The sequence below is a fragment of the Hydra viridissima genome, unplaced genomic scaffold, assembly GCF_058129835.1.
Source record: "Hydra viridissima isolate aposymbiotic clone 2 unplaced genomic scaffold, HvirCarnegie_v1 scaffold_8, whole genome shotgun sequence".
In the NCBI taxonomy this organism is placed as follows: Eukaryota; Metazoa; Cnidaria; class Hydrozoa; order Anthoathecata; family Hydridae; genus Hydra; species Hydra viridissima.
In genome coordinates, this window is record NW_028324307.1 from 11109025 (window position 1) to 11123438 (window position 14414).

A 14414-nucleotide genomic window follows, 5' to 3' on the forward strand; every position below is an offset into this window, starting at 1 on the left:
AGAACAAACAAAAAATAAGAACATATTAGAAACATACGATGCTGTTTGTGTTGGGCAAGGCTGTAGCCAGGTGCTCTGCTAGAAGAACTTCAGAAAGATCTTTCCATATGAAAGAGCCTAAAAAAGATCATAAACTTCAGTGAACTAAATTAAATTTGATAAATGACAAACTAAATATGAATCAAAGGTTTAAAAATGTTAAATATTACATAATAAATAATATTATTATGAATTTTATTGAAACATTTGTAAGTCTTTTTATTACATATCTTTTATTTGTAACATTAAGAAATAAAAATAAATGTTTAGACTAGTTTTTGTTTTTCTTAGACATAGAATATTGTATTTGAGTGTAAACAAAGTATCATCAAAGTTTAACACAAACTTTGATTTAATAACCGGGAAGTTTTAACACACAAAACTCAAGACACCACACTACCAAAGATGTTAGATCTGATATATAAATATAGTTAAGCAAGTTGCTACCTAAAAAAATTAACACAACAAAAAGCAATTACAATCTCACCAACAAGCATCATAGGATCTTCTTCATTTTGATCCTTGGTTTTACAATATTCATCAAATAAAGATGCATGTACAAACTGCACTACATCCAATATCTTTTTGAATACTTCAGCTGAACGCAAACAAAAAAAGAATTTTAACACTAGACCTAAAGTTTTCCAAACATAAAATCTCCACTCATTTAGAATTTTAAATAATACTTAGTATCATAGACCAGTTTAAAAAACATTTTATTAAAATAACCTGCCCTGCTTAATTGTTTTGGAACTTTTCATGACATTCTTTGTGATTTTCAGGACATGACAACCATTCTAAAACAAACAATTGAGTAGACAGCACACAATAAAAAGCTAAATCTGAACTAACATAAAATTTTGGGTAACAAAGTGATTGTGAAAACAAATTTACTAATGAAACAAAACAAAAAACTAACAAAAAAGAACAAAAAATAAAAAGCTGAAAAAAGGTCACAAGTGCAAATTTAGAAGTTTTAGAACTGCTTGGAAAAATGAAGACTTGGAAAATTTTAAATGTTCAACAAAACCAAGAACTACAAAAAGTTCTTTGTTTTGCTGAACATTTCTTGTTGCTTCCATCCAATCCAAATGTTTTACCTGTTTGAGAAACTATTAATTTTGATACATTAAACTAATTTTCTCAAATTAATTTTTTTTTTGGCAAGATCAGCTTAAGGTGGTATACCCCTCAGAAATATCAAATTTTTCAAAAAAATTTTTGTTGTTTTATTTAATCTAAAATTTATCATAGAATCATATTCTGAAAACCATTTTTTAAAATTCAGTATGTAACTTGAGGAAAACAAACTTTACTAAACCTTACTTTTTAAAGCGCCCTTGACAACCTCCATAGCAACGGTTAAATTTTTACTTGGCCAAGAAATTCTCCCCAAATATAACTTTTGATACTGAGAAAAAGCTTGTTGAAATGAGTTTATAATTTATTTCTATTTTCCATTAATCAAAACATCTGTAAGATTAAAAGCAATAACTGGATTTCTCATAAATTTCTTCCAGAAGTTTCTTTAAAACGAATTGCCATCTTAAAAGTTATATATATATCTAGGTATCTGTTTATGTTTATATAATTTAAACCTTATACTTTTAATGGGTAGAGAACGTGTGAAATTTGCTACTCAATACAAAAAGAAAAAAAGATTTCATGGAAATCAATATACTTTAAATAAAAAAAATTCAGCAAATACTAGTCTTCTACTAACAGATTCACAGAGCTCAATAAATGTATCTAATTCGAAGGTAAACCCTATTAATACTTTTGCAAGTTCTAATAAAAAAAACATATGTGGATACAGAATTATTGATAGCACTTTATTAGCCATTGTTGTTCAGTTGTTATGTTGTCCAGAATGTAAAACTTGTCGACTTAATTTAGCTGAAAATGCAAAAAAAAAATTTGGACTTTCCAGCTCATTGATTATATTTTGTAAATGTGGATTCAATCATGAATTTTTTACATCCAAGAAGTGTGGTTCTGGAAGTTGTAGAGCCTTTGATATTAACCAAAGGTCAGTTTATGCAATGCGTTCATGTGGACAAGGCCATACTGGCCTTAAAAGATTCTGTTATCTTATGGATCTTCCACCGCCAATGACTAAAAACACTTACATTAAAATTGTTCGAAAAATTGCTATTGAAGTTGAAGCAATTGCAGTAGAAACCATGTCTGATGCTGCACTTGAAATTATAAAAGCATCCCAACATACTACTGATGAATTCAATTTAATAAATACCAGTGTTTCTTGTGATGGTACTTGGCAACGTCGAGGTTTTTCCTCATACAACGGTGTTTATACTGCAATATCAATGATTACAGGAAAAGTTTTGGATTGTGAAGTATTATCCAAATATTGCAAACAATGTTTTTTAATTCTAAAGAAAAAAAATACAGACCCTGATGCATATAAAATGCTAAAAAATACTCATTTTTGTAACCTCAACTATACTGGCCCATCCACCGGTATGGAGGTCGCTGGAGCAAAATCAATTTTTGAACGATCTATTGAAAAATATAAACTTCGCTATACTGAATTTTGTGGTGACGGAGATAGTAAGGCATTTTCATCTGTTGAAAGAGTGTATGGTGATACAATAGTTTCAAAATTAGAATGTGTTGGTCATATGCAAAAAAGAGTTGGCACACGATTAAGAAAATTGAAAAAGGAAAGGTGTCTAGGTGGTAAAGGAAGACTTACTGATGCAACAATTGACAGATTGCAAAACTATTATGGAATTGCAGTAAGAACCAAAAATCAGTCTGTTCATGAAATGCGCAGTGCTATACTTGCTTCATTGTTTCATGTTGCTTCCTCAAAAGAAAATAATTATCACACCTATTGTCCAAACGGTGAAAAAAGTTGGTGCCAGCACAATGTTGATCGAAAACATCCCAATCAACCTTCTCTCTATAAACCTGGCCCTAGTTTGCCACGTGATATTATTGAGTTACTAAAGCCAATTTATAAAGAACTTAGCTCTAATGAATTACTTGCAAAATGTATGCATGGAAAAACTCAGAACCAAAATGAGAGTCTTAACATGATGATATGGGAAAGAGTACCAAAAACTAAATTCTGTTCATTGTTACATTTGAAATTTGCAACATATGATGCTATTGCAAACTTTAATATTGGAAGAAAAGCATCAGTGATGACTTATGAAAAACTCAATATGATTCCAGGAACATTTATGATAGATGGCTGCAATAAAGAAAATAAAATACGCTTGTATCAATCGTCATACAAAAATAAATCCGATGTTAAGTTGCGTAGAAAAACAATCAGGGGCAATAAAAAGAACAAAAATGATAAGGAAAAGCAAAAACAAGGAACTCTTTATGCTGCTGGTAGCTTTTAAACATTTTGCTTTAAAATTTACAGACATTGTTTATTTTAAAAATATTTTTCTGCATTTTTTTCTCTTTTTTAATTTTTAAAGTGTTTTTTTGCTAACTTCTATTTTTCAATCTCCCGTCACAGTTATTTGATTTTCTAGTAATCAGTTTTTAATCAAATTTTCAGCAATGATGTGTTTTTATATGATGTATGCAATCTGCCAAAAGTTAATTATAAAACATTTCAGGGTTTGAGATATTGCTGTTTCAGCACTAAAAATTGGCTTATTTAAAAATCTTCATAATCCGTGTAGTGCTACATGGAAACTAATAGTCAGATTTAAAAACTTTTGGCAGATTGCATAGATCAAACTGTTTTTTATCATTGGGCCAAGTTTTACTTTGAATACTCTATTAGAATCTGAGATATTTTTGACAGTGCGACGTGCATATTTTCCTATATCCGCCATTTTAGGTGATTGTCATGACAACATAACCACCTGTAATTTTATAAATCGATTTCATTTAATAAGATCTTTCATAGGCTTAATTTTAATTTTGAGTATAAGATTTCACTTCCAAGATAATTTTGAAGGGGGTATACCACCTTAAAAACATTTTTTATAGAAGCTTTTTTTTCTTTTCTTAAGTACCTGTTAACTTAAATTAAAATTCTTTTGCACAAATTGTTTTTTAAAAATTACTTCAAAAAATGTTTTAAAAAATTACTTCAAAAAATGTTTTAAAAAATTACTTCAAAAAATGTTTTAAAAAATTATTTCAAAAAAATTTTTAAAAAAAATGTTTTAAGAAAATATTTTAAATTTTTAAAAAATTGTTTTAAAAAAATGTTAAAAAAAAAAATCTTTTAAAAAAGTATTTTAAAAAACTGTTTTGAAAATAGTCTTTAAAAAATTGTTTTAAAAAATTATTCACAAAATAAAGCCAACAACTTTTTTCAGTAAATTTTTTTGCTGGGGATGATATTGTTATAACATTCATTTTGTTGATTTTTAATCAAAATATTACAACATTCAGACCAAACTCATTTCATCATCAGATTAGTTTTTTTTTCTATTTTAGCATTTTTTACAATAAAGGGAAAAGAAACATGACTAACATATTTGGAAATAGTACATTTTACTGTCATAATGACAGTCATTGAAATGATATATTTTGTTCATAGTGTTTCAAATGATATATTTTGTTCATTTAGTGTTACATATCTTATCTACAAAAAAAATAATTCCATTTTCTTTGGTTTTTTTCATCTAAATATTAATTTTAGTAAAGGTAGTGAGAATTTACTGGAAAAATTAATAAATGAAGAAATGCTAAATTAACTTTATACAGAGGAAAATTTAGATAATTTATTATTTACACTGCAGTATGTTGCAACTTTTTACATTGCAAAATGTTACAACTGTTTACATTACAATGCATACAATTTATTAATTACATATTAAGTAACAAGCTACAAGCCAAAAAAAAAATGAACATTTTGCATGTTTTTTATTTTTTAAAACTGCTTTAAACCATTAGGGGATGTTGTTGAGCAAATTTTGGCATACAAATACTGGAGTAGCATACCATGCTGTTTTTAAAACTCTTATTTTGCTACCTCATACTTCACAGCTTTCTATAAATTTTCTATTGGATTTAAATCTGGGAATTGTGATAGCCAACCCAACTGTCTTATATCCTTATGTTGGAACTAGCATTGGGAATTTTGCCAGAATTTTGGATTATTGGTTTTCGTTAAATTTTTTATTTAATTACCGGTAATTACTGGTTTTTTACCTATATTTTTTAAGAATTCTATTATATCTAAAAACGTGTCATTCCTGAATGATAATTTATTGGGAGTACTTTTGTGTTTCTTGTTTGCAAATTTTTGAAACAAATGTGTAAAATAAATTAAAGATTAATCTATAAAGTCATTAATAATTATTAAATCTAATCCTTTTATGGCATTTATATTTATTTGAAATATGAGTATATGTATTTATCAACAGTCTTTTATGTTAAAATGTTTTTGACTGATTAATCTTTAGTTTGATAACAAAGAAATACGCTGACCAAAAAGTGTGAATAATTAAAGGCTACTAAATGTCAATGCCCATCTGGGAGGAAAATCTTACAATTTAGGGTTGATCAAAGTAGATGGTAGCCTTCCATCTTAAGAGGCTAAAAAGTTACTTTCAAGAAAGTTATAGAAGAATATAGTCTAAATTGGGAACAAGTAGTGTGTCTCAACAGATGGGGTATCTGTTATGATCAAAATTGGAAGGATGTTATCTTGTTCCCACCAACTGTGTTTTGCAAATGGATTACATTTTGTAGTTACTGATGTGTTTAATATCAAACATGTAGAAATACAAGATGAAGAGAGCAAGGACATGGAGGTAGAAGTGGATATGGATATAGAGGAGGAAGAAGAAAATTATGTGGATTCAAATGTACTTTTTGTCCTAGACAAGACTAAATTGAAATCTAGAACTTTGGCTTCAGTATTCAAGTTCTAAAATTCAAAGTCAGTTATTAAGTGAGAAGATCTAGAAAATCCCCTGTAAAAAACAATTTTCTTTAAGAAAAAATTCAAGAGAAATATAGCAAAAAATAAAAAGATGGAACAGCATGATCATCATGAGTAGGAGATTTCTTCAGGTTTGGATGTTGTTCAGGTTGTTTCTAAAGAGATTGGAATAGACATAAAGTTTACCAGTGATGAAAACCAACTTTTGAACAATGTAGTTTTGATTCTTTAGCCATCAGAAGTTGCCATGAAAAAAATTTGCAACAGAGAAGCTATTTTGTTTAAAGCACATGGAGCTATCCAACTAACTATTAACAAGTTAGAAGATAATAACTCCTATCTTGCAGGAAGCATAAAAGAAGCTGTGTTAAAAAGATACAGAGAAAGACATCAGATCATTAGTCATTCTCTTGCTGGAAAGGATAGCAGCGATAAAGAATTCAAGTCATTGTCCAGAGTTCAGCTATATGAAAGTTATTGGGAAAGAACAAAAAATTTAAAGACTTTCCTATTGGCTAATGAAAAAATTCCCCCAACTTTTGTCCCAAATAAAAATTCATAAATTAAAATTCATCTGTTTACAAAAAATTGCCTTATTTCTTATTTTCCCATGCAGAATATTCCTTTTCTCACCATACAGAAAAACACACTTCTTAGTGTTCTTGTAAATGAGCTTCTACTAAACATGTTTTAAATGTTCATCATGATATTTTTAATTTCTTCAATGGTGTTGCTATAAATAAACAGATCGATTTTAGTTTTACAAATAATCAACTTATCTTTGTGGTAAGTCATTCTTTTTTCCTACTTTTAGCTTTCACGCTTTTTGTAGCTTAAAAGCATTCTGAACTACTCCAATAAAACATCCTATTTATCTTGAATTCCCCTGTTTTTGAGTTGGTAAATTACTAAGAGTTCAGCCAAGGTATAATGGGACTTTGTGCCCTTAATATTAGTTAGAAAAATCATATAAAATTTGTGTTTATATATATTAATACTACCACAATATTAACTTTACCTAGTGCATTTCCAGCTGCACAATAATTAAAGAATTTGGTTTTAATTTAATCTTTATTGGAACCTATTTAATTTTTTTGACAACTTCAAAACATGCATTTTTACTTTGATTGTATATAGTTAACTAAACATCTAAAGAACATTTATCAAACTTACCATGTTTTAGAATGTATAGAAAAATTTAATGTAAAAACAGAGTGCAACACATGCTTGAGAAGCAACAACAATTAAAATTTATTATTACTTCCATTACTATATAATATCTACAAATTGGAAAATATCTACAAATAGGAGTCACAACAAAAAAAAAAATCAAAAAGCTACCTCAACAGTACATGTAGTAGGAACAAGACTAAAATGAAAACAAGCGATAAATAGAAAAATGTTGAACACTTAAACCTCAAAAGAAAACAACTTACAATAAAGATAAGAACATGTTACAATAAAAATAAAAAACTTACGCTGAAAATGATACCAAAGGTTTTAAAATATAAGTGTACAACTTTTGACTGAATGATTTTATTTTAGTTTTAAAATCCTGGACCATTTGCATAGCTTTGATCAAATCTGCTACATTGATATTACCACCTGTAAAAAAAAACAGATTCATTTAAAAAAAAAATTTTTTAATACAAATATTATATTTTGAACATAATAATAAAAACAGTATAGTTTGAGGAAAGCATTAGTTTGAGAACTAATATCTTCATAAAAAACTTCTGAGACGGGTTTTGATTCAAGCAAAATATTAATCAATCAGCCAATCACTCTTAAGAATCCTCAAGAACTAAGAAATTTCCTACAATGGTATAAATAATATAATAATAATAATAATAATAATAATAATAATAATAATAATAATAATAATAATAATAATAATAATAATAATAATAATAATAACAACAACAACAACAACAACAACAACAACAACAACAACAACAACAATAATAATAATAATAATAATAGTAATAATAATAATAATAATAATAATAATAATAATAATTATAATAATAACAACAACAACAACAATAATAATAATAATAATAATAATAATAATAATAATAATAATAATAATAATAATAATAACAATAAAAGCAAGAAAGCAAGAACCAAATATAAAGAAATAAAACAAACCATTAGAGCGTAAATTGATTTTTAATGATGTTTTCAAATGACCATTAATGGAATCCCATGATGCATTAGGGGAAAAGGTCCAACAGACAAAGTTACCCCATGCTTCTTCTAGATTAATGCAAAGTTTGGTCTGTTGGTTTACAAACTCATTCTGAAGTTAAAGTATTTTTAAAAAACAAATTAAAGCAGCTTTAAAAAATTTATATAAGAGACTTTGAATTTATAATCTAAATATGTAATAAAAACTTAAATTCATAAAACAACAAAATTTACAATAGGAAAGACCACAAAAAAAAACAAAAAAAACAAAAGAAAAAACAAACCCTTAGAGCTTTAAATATTTTTATCTCACAGTTTTTTACATCAAATGCAGCCAATTCAGTTTTCTAAAAAAATCATATATTTCTTACATAATTCCACAACCATACTTCATACATCAATCTTGTAGTTATGGCGTTGAGAAAATAGAACATTAAAAATATTGGATGGAAAAGCTTTTTAATGGAATTAGTTTTAAATTTATCCAAAAAAAAAAGTGACAACTAAAAAGAAAGAATTCCCAGAATTGCAAATACTTTCTAATTCTGGAAATTCTTTTACTTTTGTTATCATTGTGTTGTTACACTTTGTTGTTACATTAATTAAAACTAAACCTTTAATCTTAAGGATGCATACATCTAATCTTGTTAAAACTAAAATTTAAACCCATAAATTAAATACTTAATAAGTCACCTCTTATATTAGTACTCTCTCATTTTAATGTGATATGTAAATATATGTGGAAAAAAAAATAACGTCAAGTTTTAATCCATAAAAGTAACTTATGACAGATTCCTAACACTTCAAAATTTAAAAAAGTAAATTTTTAGACTCAAAATACCATTTTTGAGGATTTGGGGATCTCTCAATTTTTCTGATAGTTATGTGAAATTTTTTTCATTGAACTCAATTCTAAATACTTAAATATTGCTAGATTTACTAAACTTCATATTTTAATTATCTTTTATGTCTAAAAAACTCATTTTTTGAAGATTTATTACAAATTTACAGATTTTTAACAAAGTATTGTAATTTAACCAAAATGATACTGTAAAAAAAAAAACAACAAGATTTATAATACAAATTTTATGTTAGTTAAATGAAAAATTATTAATTGGTGAAAAGACACTAAAAATAATATGAAAGTACACTTTTTATCTGTGAAACAACACATAAATGTAATAGTGAAATAACACATAAATATAATAGTGAAAGAACATAGCTTATTAATGAAAGGAGATAATGAAGTAATCTATCTTTTCTTAAAGAAGATTTTAAAAAATAATAGAAAAAAAAATTAGAAAAAAAAAATTAGAAACAAAGTTTCAAATGAAACTTGGATTGATGAATTTTTATCTCTATTAGATTGCATACAGCTTTTCTAAGATTGCATACATCTTTTCTAAGATTGCATACATCTTTTCTAAGATTGCATACATCTTTTCCATATCTAACTACAGTAATGTAGTTCTTAAAAGTTGCTGTAGCTATTTTTACTGTTTATTTTGTATTTAACTTGTGAATTAGGATATGTAAAATTTTATCATCTTTAAATTGTAATAAATGAAATTCACTTATTTCAATCTGCACACCGGCATTTCATTTAAATGGTTTGAGAAAATGTTTATAAACTTTTTTACAAAATTTCCCTAATAAGTTAATCCCTACTAAACAATTTAAAATTTTACCACAACATTCAGATGAGAAGCAGCAGTCACAAAATCATTTGATCGAACATTTTTACTCAAGGATAATTCTTTATGACACTAAAAAAAAAATATATCAGTAATTTGTATAAAGTATATCATCAATTTCTAAAAGGTATATCTTTAATTTGTAAAATATATATAACTAATTTTTAAAAAATATCATTAACTTGTATAGTATATGTCATTAAGTGCTTCTGAAAGACAAATTATTATGACCATTTAAGTTTTCTTTTACTCTCTCTTAATTAGAATCATTTCAAAAATAACTTTAGAACATTCATTGTTGGTGTGACTTTAATTTTCAATTTAAACCAGCATAAGAATCAGGTGTGTGCATGGTAATAATTTTGCAATAGCAAATTATGTTTTGATACACTGCACATATGATCATAGAGATTCAATTAATACCTAAACTTTATGTATGACAGCGCTTTTTATCACAACTTTGATAATAATTGGTGCTTACCTTGCAAAGAACTTGGAGTAAATTTGTAATGCTTTCAATATTTTTGTACTCTTGTAATAATTCCTTATGCTTGTAGGATGCCAAATCAGCAGTAATGATTTCATTCTCAAATTGCATAAACAGTTTATTAGTTTTAAAATTAAGAGTGCTTAACTCACTCATCCAAAAACATACATACATAGATATTATACATAATTTAATATCTATCAAGATAAATCTAATACCTAAAAAAATGTAATGCAGAATAAAGATTTTCCTGATATTAGGAAGTCTTTCTAATATCAGGAAAACAACTAGTTAACAACTAAAAGGTAAACAACTTTTTAACTTTATTAAAGATTATAAGGAGCTAAAAAATTTAAATTGAAGTTTGAGCTGTGAACACACAGAGAGACCATGAAGTTTAAGCTGTGAACACACAGAGAGACCATGAAGTTTAAGCTGTGAACACACAGAGAGACCATGAAGTTTGAGCTGTGAACACACATAGAGACCATGAAGTTTGAGCTGTGAACACACATAGAGACCATGAAGTTTGAGCTGTGAACACACATAGAGACCATGAAGTTTAATCTTTTTTAAGATATAAGTTTTACATCAGATCATTTTGATTTCTAAACTATTTTATGATTTTATTGTAGTAAAAACTCATATAATAGAAATAGAATTTTTTTTCTCTTAAAAAATTCATTAAATTTTTAAAACAACATTAATTAGTAAAAAAGCATACTTGAAATTTCAGTTTAAGGTCATCCATATCTTTTAATAGAGGTCGCATAACCCTCAGTAAATCTTGTTGAGTTTTACTAGGAAATACATCATTATATTCTTTGTGTATAGCTTGGTAAATTGTAGCCTATATGCACAAACAAACAAAAAAAGCATTATAATATTTTACATTAAAAATAAGCATTAAAATAAATTTTAAAATTGTATTAGATATTTTTTTTCTGAAAATTTTACTGTTTAACTTAATTAAAATCTTGTAAAAAGTTAAAAGGACATGTAAAATAAAATACTCTAGAAATTAAAATATTCCATTGAATCACTTGCTAATTGTTTACCTATTACTTGCAAATACTTCTTAATATATGTTTGAACTTACTTTACTTTATTCCTGAATTTCTCTTACATATACAAATTCATTTCGTTTAGAAGTTTTCTTAAATTTTCCAAGTTTAGAGCAAGGAGTTTTTTTAGAGAGATTTGAAAGAAAAAATATTAAAGATTTGAGCAGGAATGGGAGGTGTGAAAAGTCTTGCATCTGATTCCATAGTAGTCTGAATTTTATGATTGGCAAATAATAATACACAAAAGTTGTACATCATTCTATATTATTTACTATGATTTTAATATACTTATATCTAGTAATTATATTTCTAGTGAATTGCAAATGTTTATGAATGCAAATAAAATAATAGACAGTATATAACCTTTATTTGTTCAGCCTTCTGTGAAACAACTTTGATCTCTTCAACAAAATTAATATTCATGCTGTATTTCTACATAACATAAAAATGTAAATACTATAAGAAGGCTGCAAGGCAATTTTTATAGCTGCTTAAATTGAGTAAAAACTAATTAATAAGCCTAGACTTATTTAATAAGCGTATGAAGTTTTAGACATTTTTTTTATTAACAACTTAACCATGACATAAGTTTATTTAAGTTTTAGTTATGATTATCAAAATTATAAAATCCAAATTGTAAAACTGATACAACCTTGATTGCAACTCATGCAAAAAAGAAGATTTGTTGAACAAATGTAATGCATTTAACACAACTATTCAACATTAAAACAGCAAAAAAAATCCTTACACCGAGTCACACAACAATAAGTCAATTGATATCAGAAGCAAAAAGATTACTTGTAAACATTTTTATACTCATAACTAAGATTTAACACTTGTAAATTTTAGATTTCAAAGATACAACATAAATATCTAAAATTCTAATTTTTTTACTGAAATCTTTTATCAAAACTATTAAATCCAATATTAAAAGCAGGAAATGCATGAGAAATCATGATGAAAAGTTTAACATTAAACAGGCTTCAGAATTCTCAGCTCCAAGGATATTCACTTCGATGGGCTCTCATTAAAAGGTCTATTTTGGCTTGCATGCTGGTGTTGTATATGCGCAGAGCTTTTTCATATGCTAAGCGGTGTCGTTTTACAGTTGGTTTTTCATAACGACGCTGCAATTGTACCTGACGTGTAAGACCTAAAGAAACCAATAGCAATAATAAAACAACACTCAAATTTATCAGGGGTATTTGGAGACAATAATTCACTAAGCAAACTACCAGATAACTGTGTAAATATATATTTCATTTATAAAAAATAAAAATCTACTGATACACAAAATAGTTATTAGAAGGCATAAGACTTCCTTATCAGTTAAAAGAAAGTTCCTTCATGAGTGTATGGAAATTTAAGACATGCATACTTACTCAATAGTCAAGTGACAAAAAGGAGAAACTAAATTATCATTATGTCATAATATTGATATTTGGGAAATAGGAATTAGCTATTTTTCATAGGCTAATGCAATAAAAGGTTTTCATTAATCAAGCAATTATAATACATGTTTTTTTTTTAATAAGCATATGAAAATTTTGAATGTGGCTTGGGTATGCTTAAGCAAAAAGTTAAAAGAGGCTCAAAAATATGCTTAAGCTTAAGGCATATTTCTTATAAAATATGCTTATCTCAATACTTTCTCAAAGTGTGCCCATTACTAAAGGTTAATAGGTATAAGAAAAATAAAAAATTGACTTATGCTCTGTATTTTCTTTGGTTTTAATGTAGTTTATTGAGGCTCAGGAATATGCTTACATATGCTTATTCTTTTTCCAAATCTGAGCCTCCATATGCTTATAAATGTTATGCTTATAAAAAAAAAAAACATGTACATTGTTCTATCTAAACTAACAAAATTTTGTTTAGTAATTCAAATCCTCATTAAATTACATTTTGTAAAAAGAGAGTTTGTCAATTTCAAAAGGATGTCTAATATACATCCTATATATCTAAGTGTTTTAATTAAAACTTATAAATAGGGCTAATTTTTTTACATTGATAACCTGGATACCTATTTTAAACATAAGATCTTACCTTCTATATTCATAATTTTCATTAAATTTTGGTATGCTACAATGGGACCTTGAGGGCCAACCATAACAGTGAGTGCTCTGAATGCATGTTGAGCCATCAATAACTATCAACTATTTAAATACACTATAAATTTCAAACATTTATGACATTTATGATATTTATAAAATGAATAAAACTAAAATATTTTCAAAAGTATTCGAAAATCTTAAACATATTTTTTCAATCTATATTTATGTAATCACATTAATATAAATCAGAAAAAAATATGTTTAAGATTTTCGAATACTTTTGCAAGTACAATTTTGCAGATTCAATTTTCTCAAAATGAGTAAAAAAGGTTTATGACAATATTTTGAGATATGAAGAATATCCAAAACACTTTTGTAACTTTGGGATGAATTTAAAGCTTTATAGAAGTATATTTTGTTATAAATTTATTCATAGAAACGGTACTGTTCATAATCTGCACCAAGATTAATCATTGTCAATTGCGAGCGGATAACAATCTTGTAAATACGCAAGTTAAACACATTCACAGCGTCCGATATTCTTTCTAAAACCCTCAACAAAACCTTTTTTTCCTTACCACAAATAAAATAAACCTTTTCGTGCTAACTAAAAATTCAATTTACTAAAACTTTTCTCCATTCCTTCATTTTATATCACTTGTGTCATCTTTGTGTCATCTGGGCTCCAATGAAAAAAATCTTCTTTCCTACTTGAAATGATCTTTGCAAACAAGGAAACCAGGAAGTTCGCAAATTTTTAATCAAAAACGGAAAGTGAAACGTCAGCTGGATTATTTAATGGATCAAATTCCACGCTGCTGGAGGAAGAATTGTGAAATTGTGAAATTTCAAACTTGATTGTCATTAAACTTCTTGTGTTTTTTTCTTCTGAAGGCTTAATGAACTAGCGACACTCAAAGGTTATAAAAATTCATAAAATGCAGCAGAAAAGAAGTTTTCGATTTAATAAATTTACGACATCCTGAAACTTTTTTA

At 26.7% G+C, this 14414-nt stretch overlaps 2 protein-coding genes across 2 annotated transcripts in view; both read right to left on the reverse strand.

Annotated features, from left to right (window-relative positions):
• The window catches only part of LOC145186518 (centromere/kinetochore protein zw10 homolog), a 22871-nt gene extending 10827 nt beyond the window's left edge, over positions 1–12044 (reverse strand). Inside the window, exons 1-11 of the mRNA XM_090095501.1 lie at positions 11728–12044; positions 11025–11150; positions 10295–10399; positions 9808–9885; positions 8404–8466; positions 8081–8231; positions 7408–7534; positions 7271–7298; positions 773–836; positions 527–637; positions 38–117 (exon numbers count right to left, since the gene is read on the reverse strand). Coding sequence (XP_089951627.1) covers positions 38–117; positions 527–637; positions 773–836; positions 7271–7298; positions 7408–7534; positions 8081–8231; positions 8404–8466; positions 9808–9885; positions 10295–10399; positions 11025–11150; positions 11728–11787 — 993 coding nt within the window. The 5' untranslated portion in view covers positions 11788–12044. The remainder of the gene's footprint in view (positions 1–37; positions 118–526; positions 638–772; positions 837–7270; positions 7299–7407; positions 7535–8080; positions 8232–8403; positions 8467–9807; positions 9886–10294; positions 10400–11024; positions 11151–11727) is intronic.
• A 119-nt stretch (positions 12045–12163) lies between these two features.
• LOC149885059 (small ribosomal subunit protein bS21m-like) lies at positions 12164–13555 on the reverse strand. The gene is made up of 2 exons (XM_090095503.1): positions 13411–13555; positions 12164–12517 (listed from the first exon to the last, which is right to left on the reverse strand). The coding sequence occupies exons 1-2, from the start codon at positions 13505–13507 to the stop codon at positions 12357–12359; spliced, it is 258 nt and encodes an 85-aa protein (XP_089951629.1). The 5' UTR covers positions 13508–13555; the 3' UTR covers positions 12164–12356.
• Between the last annotated feature and the right edge of the window lie 859 nt (positions 13556–14414).